Source organism: Cottoperca gobio, chromosome 4 (genome assembly GCF_900634415.1).
Source record: "Cottoperca gobio chromosome 4, fCotGob3.1, whole genome shotgun sequence".
NCBI lineage: Eukaryota > Metazoa > Chordata > Actinopteri > Perciformes > Bovichtidae > Cottoperca > Cottoperca gobio.
The window spans coordinates 10,903,727-10,922,893 of record NC_041358.1 but is presented as its reverse complement, the minus strand read 5'-3'; the positions used below and the strand labels follow the sequence as shown (position 1 = coordinate 10,922,893).

Genomic DNA, 19,167 nt, shown 5'->3' with positions numbered 1-19,167 from the left:
GGAAATAAATCTGATTTATGCCTGTTTATAAGCAATCTTATTATGCCTCCCTTACTCTCCTGTCCCATTTAAAAGTAGGCCCACAATATTAACACGTCTACAACATACTATATAATGCAGTATTAAATTAGTTTAAATTATATAGTTTTAAATGTAGCTTGAACCTCAACAGCAATGACTGTTGGTAATTTGTTTGATTATTTTTAATTGATTATTGAAGAGGAGAAATGACAGTGTATACCTGGGGATGTTGGGCATTTTGGTCCCCCTTTTTAGGAAACAGGCAACAAACTTTGGCTTGATGGGGCCATCGGCAGGCACTGGAAAATAGAAACCACGACGCACAAACTGAGTTATTTGATCAGTGGAGTTTAAAAGAAGCAATGTATCCCCAAAACAGTTATTTTAGTTAGCTGAATTATAATACTTTATATTCATGAAGATGTAAAAAGTCAGTGTTACATTTACAGTAAATAATTAACATTAGAAGAAAGACAGTAAAGCTCCACAGACAGATGACAATTTAAACTGCACACAGAAAATGAAAGAGAAATAAAATCAAAACTCAAACAATTTCAAGTATCCAAATTTCCAAAATTTATTCATTTCAAACTGCATATTGAAAAAAAATATACTCAGCTGAAATTGTAACTGTTATAAGGATGGTATTAGTTCCGGTATATATATACATGGAGTGGTTGGCTTCTGCGTACAGGCCACAATTTTTAAAATACAACTACGGGAATGAATTTTTGAAATAAAAACTTAAAATATCACAGTAAATATACAGAAATTGTACAAATCAATTAGAAAATAAAGAGCACAAGCGTCACACCTCTAACAGATGAAAAGTGGGAGACGGAAATATAAATTAACAACCTATATTTTAAGCTGTATGAGAGAAAAAAGTATCTTATCTTTTTTTTTTAAAGAAATTAAAATGTTTAGTAATATTGACCTTGAATGGAAAAACAGTATTGCCTGCTTCGTTTTTATGTCCCTTTTCTTTCCAATGTTTGCTGTAATAAAGGAGCATAACTGATCGCTCCCATATAATTCCAGTTCTGCCATCTTCACTTTTAATATTTTCTGCAGAACTGGCGTTGCTTTATATATATAAAATAAAGAAGAAAAAAAATGCAACCTCTTGCAGTTTAACAAACAATTTCATCTGATTGTAATGTTTCTTTGATAAATACTGTACAAAAAGGTGATTGCAATAATAAAACATTTGATTGCGACTCCCACTTTCTAGTCTTCCAAACTTCATCCACCAGTGAAGAGGGGATCTCCTACCGTTCCTCTAGAGCTTCCTTAGAATAAAATGAAAGAAAAAAAAGAGTCGTGTGTCTTTTTCCTGGAGACTTCTATACAACTTTTCCCACCCCGAAATTTTTCTGTACAAAAATAGTCCAACGTTAATAGTCCACAGTTTCTCTTATAAAAGTTCATTTTTTTCTCTCTTTCTCTCTCTATCTATCTCTCTCGCTCTCTCTCTCTCTCTCTCTCTCTCTCTCTCTCTCTCTCTCTCTCTCTCTCTCTCTCTCTCTTTGTGTCTCTTACATGTGTGTTAACGGCAGCGTGCCGTTGATCGTCGTCCCGGGCACAGTGCTCTGGTAGTGCCCGGACATGTGTAGCCTGGTCTGAGCGGTCTGCTCGCTGACCTCCGCCCCGGGCAGATACATGCTGATCATGTCCCTCAGATCTCCGCTTTGGCAGCCCGGGCCGGCCCGGTGGGATGACGAGGTGACGACGGGCGGGCTGGAGCTGCTGGACTCGGACTTCACCACCGAGGAGGGCCCCATGGAGCCCAGGGCGGTCATCCCCGGCGTGGCTTGCTGGGAATAGGACATGGAGTATGTCGGGGAGCCGTTCATGTAGCTCTGGGAGCCGGTCATGGTGTTGTACTGCAGGGCGCTCATGTCGTAGCGGTGCATTGGCTGCATCTGGCTCGGGTTGTGCGCATTCAGCCCCGGGTGCTGGTAGCTCAGCTGGTCCTGCATCATGCCGTAGCCCCCGTTGGTCCAGCCGTTCATGTGCGCCGCATAGCTGTCCATCCGCTGATTCACCCCACCACCCAGCCCGCCCCCCACTCCGACACCGACCCCAGCTCCCATCCCGTTCCCTCCCGGAGCCAGCAGCCCGCCGGGCAAGGTGTACTTGTCCTTCTTCATGAGGGTCTTGGTTTTCCGCCGGGGCCGGTATTTGTAATCCGGATGCTCCTTCATGTGCAGGGCCCGCAGCCTCTTGGCTTCGTCGATGAAAGGTCTCTTCTCGCTTTCCGACAGAAGTTTCCACTCAGCGCCCAGCCTCTTGCTTATCTCCGAGTTGTGCATTTTGGGATTTTCTTGGGCCATCTTCCTCCTCTGGCCCCGGGACCACACCATGAATGCGTTCATGGGTCTCTTGACCCGCTCCGGACTGTTTTTCTGGTTGGGGCCAGTGCCGGACGTGTTGTTGCCCGAGCCCCCCGTGTTGGTTTGGGGAGCTGGGGACTTCAAGTTCAGTCTCCATCATGTTATACATCAGGAACAGCTTTTAGTTGGAGTTCCCGAGTAGAGGGATATTTTTTTCTTCTTCAAACAGACACGGAGACAAACTCCACAAGCCAGAGGCAGGACAGTGAGGACAAGAGGAGTGCTGCTTAAAGTTACCTGTCGATTTTGCTCTGCAACTTTTTCTCTGGTCAAAAACAACAAGCCGCGTCTCCACTCCACACTCTTTCTCTCTCTCCCTCTTGGTGAGTGTGTGTCAGAGTGTGTGTGACAAAGAGCCTTCTCCCGATAGGTCCCTGTTACGGTGTGTCCACAAAACTTCTCCCGTCTCCTCTCCGAAAAAGCATCAACAAACTGTACTTTTTCGCCTCTGTCCGCCTGAGCCTTGACAACTCCAGATAGTTTTTGAACAAGTTAATAGACAACCATTCATGTGACGGGGCTGTCAGCGAATAAATGGCTTCGACCTGGCCAATCAGAGCTGGCCTGCTCCCCTGACACACCAATGGGAGGCAGTAATTAGCATAAAGGGGCGGGGGCTGCTCTGCCCCGAGACACACGCACACACTCACACTCAGGCTGCCCATATGAGCCAATACAAAGTACACTTTTACTATTTCCAGGCTTATGGAGATATTTCTCTGTAAATATATGCATGGTGGCAGTTTATGAACATTTTCTAATATTATACAGAGGAAGTTGCAAAAGCTTGCTGGCTGTTTATAAAATAAAAAGTGTCGTCTTGCAAACTTTACGAGTTAAATAGTAAAAACGTTCCGAATAAACAAAAAATATGTCTGAGAATTTCTAACAAATAAAGAGATTATTTTATGTTTTGGATTATTTTCTTATTTAAATGTGTGACCTCAATTCTAGCAACAAATCCAATGTCCACTGTTTTATTTATAATAAACTATGAATACAATAAATAAAAAGTGTTAAATACATTAATCAAATGTTGACATCAATGGTGTCAGTATCATCTTATCTTGAACAGCATTGTTCTGACATTAAGTCCCGACCCGTGACACTTCTGTTCAAAATCAAAAAGTCACTAATGCCCCCACTTACTGCCCCAATAACATAACAACACTTAAATAAACTTTGTTAGTTAACTCAAAGCGTTGAATAGCGGTGGTGTGTGTGTGTGTGTGTGTGTGTGGGGGGGGGGGGGGGGGGGGGGGGGGGGGATGCCACGGCTGGTTTTTAGCGTTGAAAAGAGGAAAGGTAATCCAAGATGTTTCCCCAGTCCTTTTGTTTAGTGAAGTTGAATGCCAACACACAGAAGGCAGACGGGCTCATCTCAGCACAAATAAGCGGTTTTTGTTTGGGATGTTGTCGCTACATCTGTCCGGACAAAGACCCAACTCCACTCCACTTCCACTGCCACAGTGCTGCTGTTGTTGTTGGGGCTTTGTAGTGGGAGGGGGGTGACTGCCTACCGGGGACACGAGGGGAGGAGAAATAAAGGTGAGGAATATTTTAAGATAAAGTGTGTTTGCACAAAAGGCACAGCTCATTCATATAAGCCTGAACAAGCGTGTCAGCCAATTAGTGTGAAAGAAAAGCGGCCTCCACCTGCTTCATTTTATTCTGGATCAAAACCGACCAGACTGCGATTATTACGAGAGAAAACCAGCATCATCGTGTTTAAAGTGAAATTATTCCCTCATGTAGATTTAATGTCTAAAGATTTAATGTCTAAAGTTTTTTTTACGGTTGGAAGTGTTGGTGCCACTTGTTTTGCTTCTTTTCTTGAATCTCCATCTCATAGACACGGCGTCCTGCTGCGTGACACCAGCGCCGCCTACTGGACAGAGTGGGAACTCCAAGCAACTCCAAAAGCCTAGGCAGGCTTTTTCTCAAAGTGGAGAGAAGAATTAGAGGATTCCTGATTATGAAATTCCACCAAAGATATAGGAAATGCTTTTTATTTTTTCCTTTATAAAAATATATTTATTATCCAACAGCAGTTTAAAATAACTGACAAGCACAAGATGTATTCAGTCACAACACAGCCTGTCTGGATCTGCAAGCCAGACAACCCCAATAATTAAAGATAGATCAAGTACATACACCTGAAATAATTTAATTTAAATGCGTGTCTCTAGATTAAATCGTAATTGAAAGTGAATAGATCAAGCCTTATTATTTTGTTTTAGTCATTTGATAATAAATGGAGGAGCGGAGCCCCCGTGCTCTCATTATGCCGGCCCCGGCAACCTTACATAAGATTCATCTTGCGCTTAATAGGCTGCGAGGGGCGACACATGCAGCTCGGTCCATTATAATGCAAGGTTGAAATGGGCCGCTCGGCTGCTATCTGCATCTGAGTGTGTTCCCCGCTACCTCTAATCTGCTTATGATAATAAAGGAACAGCGGGGCCCTGCAGCTCTCTGAAAGCAGGCCCCATCCAGCCGGGAATGGCCCTGCATCCACAATCATCCTGAATTAAAGCCGTTGTTTGACAAAAAAACAGGAGAAACTAGCAGGGCGGCTCCCTCGGACCACTTGTAAGCCCCCTGCTATACACCAGGTTGGGATGGATACAGTAAATATAGCTAAGAGCATGCTGTGATATCAAAATACAGTTTTGTTGTTGCACAAATTTAGGTGATTTAGGATCACTGCAACAAAAAAAAAGAAGAAAAAAAAGAGCATCAATATAACTGAACAAGTATTCTAACAGCCGCGCAGGAAGGGCGTCGTGTTTGAACTCCTACAAAAGTAACATTATGCAAAATACAATTTTTGGGCATACATGTCAATTCATCTAAATAAAAATGCAAATATAGGCCTACACGTGCTAAAATCTACAAACTTATTAATTATGTTCAAGGCATACAAAATGATCTTTGTGTATGGCAATGAGAGAGACAGATTTCAGGTAAAATGGAAATAAACGTGTCTTTTCTTGCCACTAGGGGCCGTAACAGGGGCTGGGGAGGCAGCCTAGAAATATACTTTTAAGAAAACATTAATAAATCCTGTTTGTTAATAATTGTGGAGAACATAACTAACTTAGAATTTTTTTTTTTTGATAAATGGAGGAATACAAATGTTCTCATTTATTGAAGACACGAGTCAAATGCTCAAGTTCTGGTTTCTTTTATAATGTTACTATTGTATACCAAATAGATTAGTATTATATATTATAAATATATAGACAAATATTTATTTAATTTAGGGCGATGGTGAAATAAAATAAATTGAATTATATCTAAAAGCATAAACACTTGTCAGGTTGAAAATTCGACAACATGTCGTTCAACATATAAGGTCATAACGAATTAAAATACACATTGAGAAGAGAAAAATATAAAGTGAAAATACAATTTTTTATATTTTAGCATGATATTAGGCAGAGTAAAATAAACATTATTTTCTCTAATAACCTAGTAAAAGCGCCTCAATGTGTTTCTGTTTGATTTGTAATTCAAGCCTGCTATTAAACATTGTTTAGAATAAATAAAGAGGAAACTAAATACATAGAATTAAATGACATCAATGAATCAAATTAAGTTTGATAACCATATACATATTCTGTCAGCACAGGTGATCTATGAGTATGCAGACGAGAAACCCAAAGCGGCCAACAACAACTCAGACAGTCAGTCAAGCTCATGATGCCATGCGGTGTCATTCCACAACACTGCATGGTTTACACACACCCCGACTCAAACACACACTAACATACACACCGACACACACACACGCACACAAACACACCGACACACACACGGCTTCTCCTCTCCATCGCACTCCAACTTACTGCCAGTTTGGGAGTTGTCCTCCTCTCGTCTTGATTGGCAGAAATTAAACAAGATGCCATTTCAACCTCCTCCATATCTTCCTGTCGCTTTCCCCCGGCGAGGAAGCCCCAACTTGTCCGGGACAGAGCTCCCGACGCCGGCCGTGAAACGTCCAAACGGCACCCTCCGCGTGTTCCCCCATCCCCGGTAGTCCGCGCCGTTTCTACCCGGCAGCCGGCTCGCTTTGTCCGACGTGCAGCCCAGTGGAGCCCCGCTGTCTGTCTGGAGCTCCGCTGTCTTCTTTCCGCGAGCCCTGCAACAAGAAAAGCCGTTTATGGCGACACACAATGTGAAAAGGGGGCCGATTTAAAAAGGAGAAGAATGCAAGCAAGAACAACAAAAGTCAGTTATAGCAAAGTCTATGCCTCTCCTCTCCTATCTTCCACCCCCTAGCTTAGCCCACATAATGAGCAGGAAAAAGCTTTATATTTTGTTCACTGGGTATTCACAGATAATTTGAAGCCATTGTTTCTGCCACAGATGGTTCTTTTTAATACAATAACGGTGCTCTTTGTGAATAGCGAGCCCACAATAAAAATCTAAAGCGTCCTCCTGAATAACCATTTTGTTCTCTCTTGTATAGGCCGAACAAAAGCGCCAGTGAGGTAATGGCCTGCCTTATTGAAAGCCTCAGAATGGGGATTTGATAAAGATTTTTTTTTTTTCCGCTCCTTCTTCCTTTTGCACAAAGTACACGGCAATGTCAAAGAGAAACTGACACGGCATGAAAAGGAAAAACGCTCGAAAAAAGTGCATGCTGTTGCAGCTTGCAACGATTATTATTGTCGTTATTATTATAATAATTATTATACTATTATTTACACTTCCTAACTTTGTGCAAAAGTCAGGGGTTGGTTCTGGGGGGCTGCAGCAGAGCAGGTCAGGTGCAGGCGTGTTATGGATTTTACAATGGAGCTTAAATCCAGAATACATTAGCCTCCAAAGGTCTGCTGTGGATTTGGCACAGTCTCATAATTTTGCATAGGGTGAGTCAAGTTGTGCTTGATAGAATTAAGCATTCAGGGCCATACCCCTGGTGTCTTGCAGAAACCCCCTGTTTCTAATTCTACCCTTTTCAATACAATGGCCCAGAAAATATTGCATACCCTTAAAGCGTTGATAAGGCACTGTGAAAGGTCATAAATGCATGGATGTTAATGGGGGGGGGGGGGGGGGGGGGGAAGATCAGGTAGCCTATTGTGACCTGCTGAGGTTGAGATGCACGCCTGCAGGTGTGTGCAGTCAACATGTTTTAGCTCCTCTAGGATGGATCCTGCAGCCATGTACAGGCCACCTCAGTCCGCCCACGGTTGATGTCATTTGTAATTAACTCATGGCTAATCAATAAAGCGTTTAACAGAAAGCACAATGGACACACAGGGGATGATCCCAAGCTAAACATATTGGATGTCACTGATCGTTACAAGGTGAGGACACCCTGTCTATCAAAGGGGTGGAGGTGGTGGGGTGGAGGTGGTGGGGTGGTGGGGCGGGGGGTTGCAGCAGGAGAAGATAGGGGAACAAGATGAGGGGATGAGGGGTGAGCAGGAGAGAAAAAATGCATGGAGGGAAAAGAGAGAAGGGCAGAGAGGAGGCAGGGGATAAAGGGGGGAATAATGGAGGACAGGAGAGGTGAGGAGAAGAGAGCAAAGAATCTCATTTCAACTCTTCTGGCGTAGTTCATAGAGCTGCACACACAGATACAAACACACACAGCCAGTTTCCTTCTACAATCACTATCCCGCTCAGCCTCACACCAATCATCAACACTTTCACACACACATAGTGGATTAAGAACAGGGCCTCACATCTTACAGCCTGCGTCATACGAAACATACTCAGTCTATACTATGAGAAAAATGCACATACACTGGCAAGACACACAACCTGAGGCTCTTCAGAGGCAAATATATTTCTGTGTGTACGAAATGTGACAGAATGGTTAAAGCTTCAGTCACAGCACCATCGACATCTTTTTGTAAGTGTGTCGGCGATTTTATTCCCCGTAATATGGAACTCTTAAAAAGCCAGAATTTGAGACCACACACCCTTTCACATTTCTTTGAACTAAATCAGTTCCTCTCGATGTCGCTGCAAAGATAAAATAATAAATCACAACATGGATAGACATTCTATGTTATTCAGCTTCTTGACACCATCAGCAGTGACTGATGGCTTCAATACAGCTATTTAAAAGCAAATAATCGGAATTACTTTCATTAATAAATACCTATTTTGCTGAATTTCATCTGTTCATGAATTCCTTTTCATTCACTGCAACGCCTCGCAGCATTTCTCTGGCTAAAAATCCACTTGCACACAAACTAAGTGATGCATTTAACATTTCTAGAATTTTGTAGTTTTCAGCAGCACTAGCCGTGATGGCTGAACAAACACAACAGAAAATAAAAGAGACGTCGGTGGAAACCGTGTACACATACAGAACATACCTAAAACCTTCCCATCATTAAGCTTATAAAGGGAATTACATCTATGCAACGACACAGAGTTGCTGACAGGTCAGATCTTCGGAAGTGCAGCTCAGAAACACCAAACAAACATCAGATGGTAGTTAGTTAGACGGGTGAAGAAGAGGAGGAGATGAGAAGCAGCAGAAGCAGCGGCACAGGAAGATGTAAAGACTCAGAGACCAACACAGAAGCAGAGAGAAAGATAGAGGATCAGAGCTCTCAGAGTGAATAGGCTTAGTAGTAGAAGAAATATGACTTTGGCTCTTTATCTGATCAATCTGTGCCATATAGTCTAAATCACAGACACACCACTCCTATCACAGATCTGGAGCACTTGTAATTATAAACCCATCTACGAAGGCTGAATGTGAACGAATGAGTCCAGCGGCACCATGAGAGCCTTTAGAAACGGCAGCATCATCACTGAATGCTAATGCCTTTTACATTGAATCTGTCTATTGACATGTGCGCACACACACACACACACACACACACACACACACACACACACACACACACACACACCTCCATATGCATGAGAGTGGACACATTTGCTGCATCGGTTTTGTGTTTTCTCTTGCACCTTGGCCTGATGGGAGATCTACAGTGTGTGTGTGTGTGTGTGTGTGTGTGTGTGTGTGTGTGTGTGTAATACAGAAAAAAAAAGGGGGGGGGGGCCCTATTGAGGGAGCTGTGGCGAACCAACTGTCAATCATGTCACACGTCCAAACATCACCACACATCTATTCATTAACTGCTATATTTGCCCTTGAGTAGAAATAATAACGTTGTGAGTGTTAAGGTTCATCTCATCACATAAAGTATGTCCATGCCTGGTTTTCATGGACATGCTCCCTCACCCTCACACATCCCTCCGGCTGCGAAATGTATGATCTTAAAAAGGTCGATCAGTATTTGTTTTGCTGAGGGGCGTTTTAAGTTGATCTGCAAACAAGATATCGGCAGATACTGAGTATTAAACCGTTTGAATCCAAATTTGGAGCATTAAAAAGGAGATGAAATGCTATTTTAGAACCACACTGTTCTGTTTAAAAAGTGAAGTATGTGTAAAGTATTGCAAATTCAACTGAGACGACATCATTAGAAATATAGGAGCATGTAAAAAAAAGAAAATTACAACATTAATTTAATACTCAACATTCCAGAAACACACAATATCACCTACTGTAAAAGTACATACACTTCATACTGCTTTCATTACAGTGGTTCTTACCACGATAAAAGTGACTGCCGGTTCATGAATATTTGCTGTTGTTAACCTTGATGAAATAATGCGCCAACGAAACTCAATAAAAAAAAAACATCTCTTCCTTTGCAAACTAAGCCACTACAACAGAGATTATTCTCAAAACAAAACTCTCCAGTATGGATACATCGAGAAAAGATTGCCTCCTATTTTATCGTAGACCGGATGCAAAGACAAGAAAGACAGGAATTGACAAAGTAGAGGCCAGCTTTCTGCAATCAAATTCTTTTATACTGTTTACTTGTCTGACAATCGTAAAATATGTCTTTGCGAGCAACAACATTTCGAGTTTGGCTTTATTGCAAACAGCCACCTGCCTGCGACTGTCCTACTCTCCCAGATGATAGGATGCCCGGCTTTGATGTTGTGGACGGACAACTTTTCAAAAAAAGACTTGAAAATGCTAGTGTGGACAAACATGTCCATAAGTAAACAGCATTTTCAACTTTATCTACTGTAGTATGGACATGGTCAGTAAAGTAAGGTTGAGGATTAGAGCTTTAAAGATACTAAGAATGCTGACCACCGGTAGAGAGGAGGAGGTCAGTCCTGCAGCTGTTAGTTCAGGAACCAAAGACGCTCGCACACACAACTGTCAGATATTTACAGAACAACACGGTTTACTGGCATGTCATTAATGAAGAATGCAGCATGAACAGTTCGAACAGAGCCGATACAGAAATGGTCAGGACTTGAAGGTTGAATGTAAGTACTGAAGCAGATCCGAATAGAGAATAAATATCTTCAGCCATGCTAACAGCGTGGCTCTAAGGGTGGATATCCATGGTCTCCTCTGGCTTTTGCGATCCATTGACTTTTCTCTACAGAGATCAGAGATATACCGTAGGAATAAAACCAAAACACCAATTAAAACATCACAACCCCAACATTTAGAGGATAGACATTTAGAGTTAAGATTAAACATGACATTAGGCAGTATGGATAAATGAATACAGTCACGTCTACAGATTTAAGATTAACTGATGATTAAAATGACATTTTAGTAGATTAAGTATTTATGGATAGTATTTATAATGTTGAATGCTTGATTTCCGGCAAACTTGCACCATTTAAGGGCCACTTCATGACAACCAAACCATAATCGTTGACTGATGCTTACTAATGGCTGATTATTTGACCAACCATGTGTCCAACCTTATAAACCAACTCATTTTGATAAATATTATCATTGGATTCATGAAATACTGGATGAAAACACAGAAAGCCTGATCATCAGATCAGCTAAATATTTCACTGACATCATATTAAAATGATGAATTGTATAATTAGCTAACGCAGTCCATTTGATTGACAAGCTAATAATAATCAAAACCAATAATAACCGATTACGTATAAGATTGATGAGCATCAGAAAAATGTAATGGATGGCTAATATGTCATTTTACTTACTTTAATATAACTTATCCTGAGCTGAGTGATGGTTATTAATGAGTATTAACGAGTCAGATTAGCAGACTGCCTTGAGAGGACAACTTTCGTCATTTGAGTGACTTTTAAAAGCATCTCTGCAGAGCCTGTTACGAGCGGCTGCATCTGGCACTGAAAAGAGCAGAAAATGAAAATGTCTGGTTCACAGCCATCTGCCACATGAGAAGAAAAAACAAATTATCTGACAGACTGACAGTCGCTTGACAACATGCATCAACGCACAACACACAGCTACATTGGGTTTGCACAGGTATGGATATATGCTTAAGTGGTAGTTTTATTCCCCCAGGTTTTGAGTCTTAGATTCTTGCCTTGAACCTCATACAATAGAAGTGAATGAAAGTTCAGCTGTGGAGATCTCAACATTGAAAGAAATGTGTTTGTCGACAAACATTAAATGGTGCTGGGTCAGAGATTTAAACTAAAGTTGAACAGATCTTTTGAAAGCAGACATTTTGATGTGAAAAAAGGTATTTGAATCTGATTACTTTGGCAAAATGTGTTCACTGAACAAATGTTTTACATTTTTGATGATCCAAACATCTCACTGGAACTCTTTTCACTTATACTACTTTCGACTGAACAAAAAGTCCTCTGTTGGTTTGTTGTGTGCCGTGTGGATAAGTAATGGGGACTTTGATTCGAGAAAGGAAAGTTGCTGTTGAATGTTTGCTCACTGTCAGCAAACTTTATTAGAGTTGCAACACTTCAGCGTCGGACCTTCAACAGGTATCACATCCACAATAAGGGATGACAACGTCTTCATACGAAAGCCACAAGCTGCTACAACCAATCAAGAGGGGCGACACATCTCAAATACCTGAGACAAATAAAACATCAATAATTGATTTTAAAAAGTCCTTAAAGTGAGACAAACAATATATCATAGTTCCTATGCTTTCATGAACATTACATTCAAGATCTTCCCAAGGACTTTTCAAGGCCAATTCCCTCAAATTAAGGACCGGTTGGCGCATGAAACAATGAACAATCTGTGGGAGTCACACATGCAGACAGACAGGCGTAGCCTATTTACTAACATTAAGTTAAAATATACCAAAATAACTTACATTTCTATTCTTGCAATAACTATATAAATTCAAGCATTTGTCCCCATGTCCATTTATGTCCATTTTCATAAACTTTCAAAGCCTTGATTATTTCCCCCCTTAAATTGGAAAAACTTTCAAGGACTGATGATCCATGTTAAATTCCACAGAATACATGATTTCGTTTCCCTATGCACCTTGACAACACTTAAACATAATTGTGTAAAGCCTTGAGCATCAAACTTGAAATTCCATTGACTTCCATTGTATTGGGGCGGCGCCAGAAGTCTCAGTGATCTCCAAACATGGACAAATAAAACTAAGGTGAGAACATTTGCTTTTTTTGGCATTTTAAATATCCTGCTGGCTCGAATGTAACCTCTATATCTAGTTATGTACCTCTCTCTCTTTGATCCTGGAGCTTCTACCCACTCTCAGTAATATACACAGGCCTCACACACAGACACACACACACAGACACACACACACACACACACACACACACACACACACACACACACACACACACACACACACACACACACACACACACACACACACACACACACAAACTGCAGCTATATTACACATGTATACATACACGATATTTCACACTCACTCCATCATACACTCATCTCTCTCCTCTCTCATCTCTCTCCCAGCCACCGTTGGTTTTGTTTACAAGCCAATTTGAATGAGAATGAATCTCTCTCGGATTTTTCTAGAAAGCGGTCTAATCCACGCAGGCTGCTGCGAGGCCCCGGCCCTTTGTTTGGGATTACTGCAGCTTAGCGCTAGCTAACAATGAGGAGATGAGCAGCTCACCTCATCGCCGCTAATGAAGTGTGGAGAGTCATTTAGCCGCTAGCTAGCTGCTACCGAGCCGAGATGATACCTTCACACACGCCTGCACACACACAGATACATACACACGCTTGTATTACTATACATGTGAGGACACTCCCTGATGACATTCATTTCTGAACTTCTTATCCCTCACAATTACACACTCAGCCACTTGAATTCAAGGGTTGCCCTTACATTTCCTCTAAAGTAATTCCAAAGTTAGAAAAAGTTAAATATTGCAGACTGTCCCATTTATAGCCTGTGCTGTGTTTGTTTAAACGCCTATTTGAAGCTATCCTGGTTGTGTTGAGTGAACAATACAAATCTAAGGTATCAGTTTATCGCAGCAGCATTCCTTCAGATAGAAAATGGTTATTTAATTTCGTCACATGCCATCTAATCATTTTCTTAAGGACCACATGACTACTTGTATGTGAAATGGGTCACATGTAGTAATATGTTATTATCACCTGAGTCTGCAGAGCACCTTTAAGCTCATTGTTTTGGTTTTCCGGCAATTAACTTTAGTGTTTTGGTTCGCTCTCACCGCTCTAATTAGCAACGTTTTCGGCAGATTTCGTCTTCAAAAAAGCTCTAAAAACCGATTGTGTGCAACCTGCTCTAATTAAGGATTGGTTAACGAACACAGAGCATTGCAAAACTAATAATCCTTTTATTATCCTCAGTAGTAAAAATAGAGTGAATATTGGACTTACATTTGTCACGTGGAAACACGCACGACTGATGTTGCTTTGAGTCTGCTGGATGTGTGAATAGGCAACTGTTTGCCACATCGACTCTATAAAGTAAAACTAAGTCGGTCGAGTGTCTACAGATTGTGTATGCTGCCCCAAAAGAACAAAAACGTTGTTATTGCAGGTTTAAGCGTGTATTTATAATGTAGGCTTGCCAAAGCATGTGTGTGGGTGTAGAAGTAAAAACCTTACTTCATAATTCATTACTTCATAATGAGTTTCTGTGTTCACTTGGATTGGTATTTCCTTAAAGGAAGTGGCAGCTTTGGTTATCACTACAATATGTTCAAAAGGAAAAGAACGCGTCATCAAAAATACTCACCTGCTTCATTGCATTGTGGAGGCGCACATCCCTGACAAATGACTTTGTGATGTTTGACTCTATTATTATTCTACCTTATGATCGTCTAAAAAAAAGAGAATGAAATGATGTCACTTTGATAACCTTTCAGAGTTGTAACATCCTGTCTCATACTATTATATTTCAGTGTTCATGCTGACTGGTTTGTATGTGGTGGAGAATATAAGCCTTGGTCACCAGGGTAAAGAGGCACCAAGGCAACAGGAAAAGCAGGGAGATTTAAGCTTGGCAGAAACACACACAGATAGCAGTGGTCCACACTGAGAGTATGTTGGCTTGTCTTCTGACAAAGTGACTGAGCCTGGCATCTGATTAGCAAGGACTGAGGAGAGGAGAGCATTTTGATGTTTATCCAGGTCTAGGGATGATCATGGCAGGTTCAGACCTCTGTGGTGGACTTGGATGGTTAGCAAGGGAATGGCAGTGCTTTGGTAATGAACCAGGACATTCCCCTGGCTTTTACACACACACACACACACACACACACACACACACACACACACACACACACACACACACACACACACACACACACACACACACACACACACACACACACACACAAGGCTACTGACAAAGAGAGGAGTCAGGTCTGATGCTGACAAATATGATCACACTTAGTTCCTCCAGTTCACTGCATTCTTTCTCCTCTAAATTCACTTCCACCCTCGCTAACCTTTCTTCTGTCATCGTCACATCAGACTCTGGAGTATCAGAGTCTGATACATTTGCATATTCTGTGACAAGGAAAAGAAAACTACAGACAGCTAAACAAAATGAAACTAAAACAGAATCTGAAGATTTGAACTAAACCTCTGGCGTGCACTGAACACACTTCACCTTTTCTACCAGTCACTTGTAAGCCATAGCTGTCTATTTACTGTCACAGCATGGTGTCAAATTTACTGCAGGACATCACTTTGAGAAACGTACACTCCTTACATACACGTAAATATTTGAGGACTGCTCTGCTCCACCTTTTCATTGTCTATTAGGCGGCTGGTTTACTAAACAAGTTAAACATGGAAATAACAATGTCTGCTATATTCAAACAACAGCTCCCTTCTAATATCACAATCTAAATCATATACATAATGTTAACTTCTCGCAGAGCAACGTTTTGGTGAACAGGCATCTGGAGAACACAGATGTGGGGTGTCACATTCCCTCACCTCTCTTGATGATTAACAGCGCTCAGCGGGCAGACATGCCACATCCCCAGGAACATCTGTAAATGATTCTAGAGGATATTTCTATAACATATTAGTTCTGATAGTAAGATCGCTTTAATATCGGTGTAGGAAAAACTTGGTGTATTAGCTAAGTTACTGATTGTGTGGGAATGTTTGCAACACCCTGCTGCATGTGCTCACACTCAAACACACACTAAGTTATTACAGTTTACAGCGTCTCCGGCAGACCTACAGAATGTCCAACAGTCAGAATCACAGAGTCAACAAGTTGTAAAGTGAAGAAGTCATAAATGTTCAGTGTATATCTTCAGGCTGAGAAACATCGCACTTCACTGATAATGTGTGTGTGTGTTTCAGGAAGGCCTCAAACCCTGTGGTCAGAGCGAGTCGTGACTTAACACCCCCCCCCCCAACCCCACCCACACACACACACACACACACACACACGTCTCCATCCTATTTAAACAGTGCTTGTTGAATTTCACAACCAGCTCATAAAGGACGCAGAAATGCATTGAGGTCCGCGGGAAAATAAATCAAGGCTGTTTGCGTAACTTAGTGTGTGTGTGTGTGTGTGTGTGTGTGTGTGTGTGTGTGCGAAAGGTAAAGAAAGTGAAACACTCAAAGGCATAATGTTATGGCTGCATAAAAAACCTGAGTGAGCAAGCGCCGTTTTTCCAGATATACCATTGATACAGCATCATCAGTAAGAAGGAGGCTGTAAACATGTTTACATCCACTGGCTTGTGTGTGCATTCAAAACCAGGTGAATGCCAGGAATTCTGAATGTCCAAATGTTGCAAAAAAGTTTGTACAGGTTGCATGAGATGGAAACATTATGAAGAGAAGATGCAATTAGAGGCGATGTAAAAGGATTTTGCTAATGGTTGAGGCTGCGGCCCTTAGCTGGCATTGAATGGAAGTGAACGGGAGACAGATGATAACAGAGTGCATGTGTGACCGTGTCCTCACACTGTGGTGACACACTGGGAACAGAACGTAGCCATCGTTAGTTATGAGTAGCACCTTTGCTTCTTCTTCTGTGACTAAGACAAAAGTCTGCTGTGAAAAAGCAGTGTGTGTGTGTGTGTGTGTGTGTGTGTGTGTGTGTGTGTGTGTGTGTGTGTGTGTTTGCCCTCTACCAATGAGCTCCAAGCTGTCATGTTTTAGCCTCCTACGGTTAACATCTGGTGCCATGTCGTGATACACACACGGTCTAATAGAATCAAACTCACACGCTGCCACGGTTTATCATGTAATACACACCCACCCACCCACACACCCACCCACACACACACACACGCACACGCACTGGATTATTTACCACTGAAACCTGTCCTGAACATACAGTACTCAAATATGAAACATTTAACAACGATCGACTTTTTAAAAATCTTCTTTAAATACACAGTGAAATGAACTATGTGGACAGATTATATAATATATGTATTCAAAACATGAGTGAATATTGATGCCATTTATGTAAAATGACAGATATTGTCCACAACCAACTGTGCATTTTGCACTGAGAGACTCCACATCTCTGTATCACCACAACAAATGGTAAAAGGAGTGCATTTACCGGACAAAGCGCTTTACAATTTGCCTCTCATTCACCTCTTCACACACCAAGGGTGGCGGAGCTGCCATGTAAGACGCTGACCTGCCCATCAAGAGCAACTTGGGGTTGTGTGTCTTGCAGGACACTTTGACATGCGGACCCGAGGAGCCGGAGAGTCGAACCACCAACCTGAACCACAGCTGCCCCCACAATAATAAATATTATTATATATATCCAGATAAGGCTTCCCTTATTTGGAGAATTTAAAGGTTTCAGACTTTAAATAAACACAGCTGGACACTTTTGTGTTGGATACTTTCAAAGTACATATAAATCCTCAGCTTTCTTCTTTCTCTCACACACACACACACACACAGACAACCTTAAAATCCAATCTTCATAACAGCTTTACAACTATTCGCTCTGATGTGGAAAACTAGATGACTCCACTGACGTCCACATCATCAGCCCCAATACCAAATACTTCTGGGCCCTCGAACCCAAACAATGCCGGCATCTGCTGCGGGACCACTTCTTTAATGGAAACCCTCTCTCGCTCTCTCTCTTTCTCTCTGTGTATGTGTCCTTCGCTCGCCCATCCAGGCACTAATGTAAATGAAAAGCAGTGGGACAGGGTGTGCTGTTAATGTGTGGACAAGGACAAAAAGCTGGAGTCTGGGGGTATTGTATTGGCCCTGTGACACACATCCCAACCTCTACACACACAAACACTCACCACCTCCTCCTCCTCCCCCTCCTCTATTGACGGCCCCTCAAAATCAATAAAAATGATCTTGTAGTCCATCCACCATTTGGCTGCATCATCTTGGAAGTGCCTCTTTAGGATATAGCGGCCATACTGTACAATGGGCCAGCCGAGCGCGTGTAATTTGCCATTGATTTCCCTCCTCCCTCTCTCTTCCTGACTCCTTAGCCCCTAGTCACTGCACACAACACAAAAAAAACTAACTTCATCATACACCCTGTTAATGCACATGCACAATAACCCTCTTTTCTCCTGCCCTCTGGTAATTTCACTCTTTCTTTATCTTTTTCGCTTTCTGTCTCATTCCTCCTTTATCTTCTTCGTGCTCCGGCCCTATTCCTGAAATCTCTTCACAGGTCACTGTTCTTTCACTGCAGTAATGGACGACTTGTCATAATGACCCAACCTGTTTTTATTTTTTTTTTCCTCATCTCTCTACCTCTTATTTTTCTGAAGGGAATATCCCGTATGTTTGATGTTGTCACCGTCCCGTTTCTGAACACATTTTTTAGTTTTTCCAAGTCATTTCTTATTTATTGTATTGATCTATTTGTTATTTGTATACAGTCAACTTTCATCAAGTTTCAACATAAAAAAAAAAAAAAAAGAATTCTGATTGAAGTTTAAGTGATATTCTTTTGTTTAATAAATGTTAAGATTTTAAGTTAATATTTCATTACTGATGATCATTTTGCAATACTTTATCTAAAGACACTTAATGAGTATTTGTATTTAACAATAATACAAATATGGATTAAACATGGAAACATTGAGCCTACAGTTCATACTCATTTATTGTATCACAAAACTTGAACGTCTGATTTACTCTGTCACACATAAACCCCTGCAGTATGTTTATTATTATGTATGTTTGTTTATATATTTAATAACTGTTGTTGTCTATCATTGTTATATTTTTTCTTTCCTCTATTTTAATATGTATTGACTGCTTTATCTGTAAAGTGTCCTTGTGATACTTGAAGGCCACTTATAAATAGATGTAATATATTTGGTGCATGAAAAAGAGTCTTTTTGACACCAAATAAACACAAACGTGTTCGCAGCCTGCAACACCTTCAAGTCTCAAGTGACAAAAAGTACTTGAACTAAAAGTATTTGAAAATACAGAGGAGGCATTTAG

At 41.3% G+C, this 19,167-nt stretch overlaps 1 protein-coding gene across 1 annotated transcript in view; it reads right to left on the bottom strand.

The window, feature by feature from the left end:
• Positions 1-573: 573 nt before the first annotated feature.
• Positions 574-19,167, bottom strand: part of sox2 (SRY-box transcription factor 2) — a 38,695-nt gene continuing 20,101 nt past the window's right edge. The window contains 3 exon segments of the mRNA XM_029429060.1: positions 574-2,501; positions 2,503-3,933; positions 6,269-6,561. Of these exon segments, the coding sequence (XP_029284920.1) occupies positions 1,560-2,501; positions 2,503-2,526 (966 nt within the window). The 5' untranslated portion in view covers positions 2,527-3,933; positions 6,269-6,561 and the 3' untranslated portion in view covers positions 574-1,559.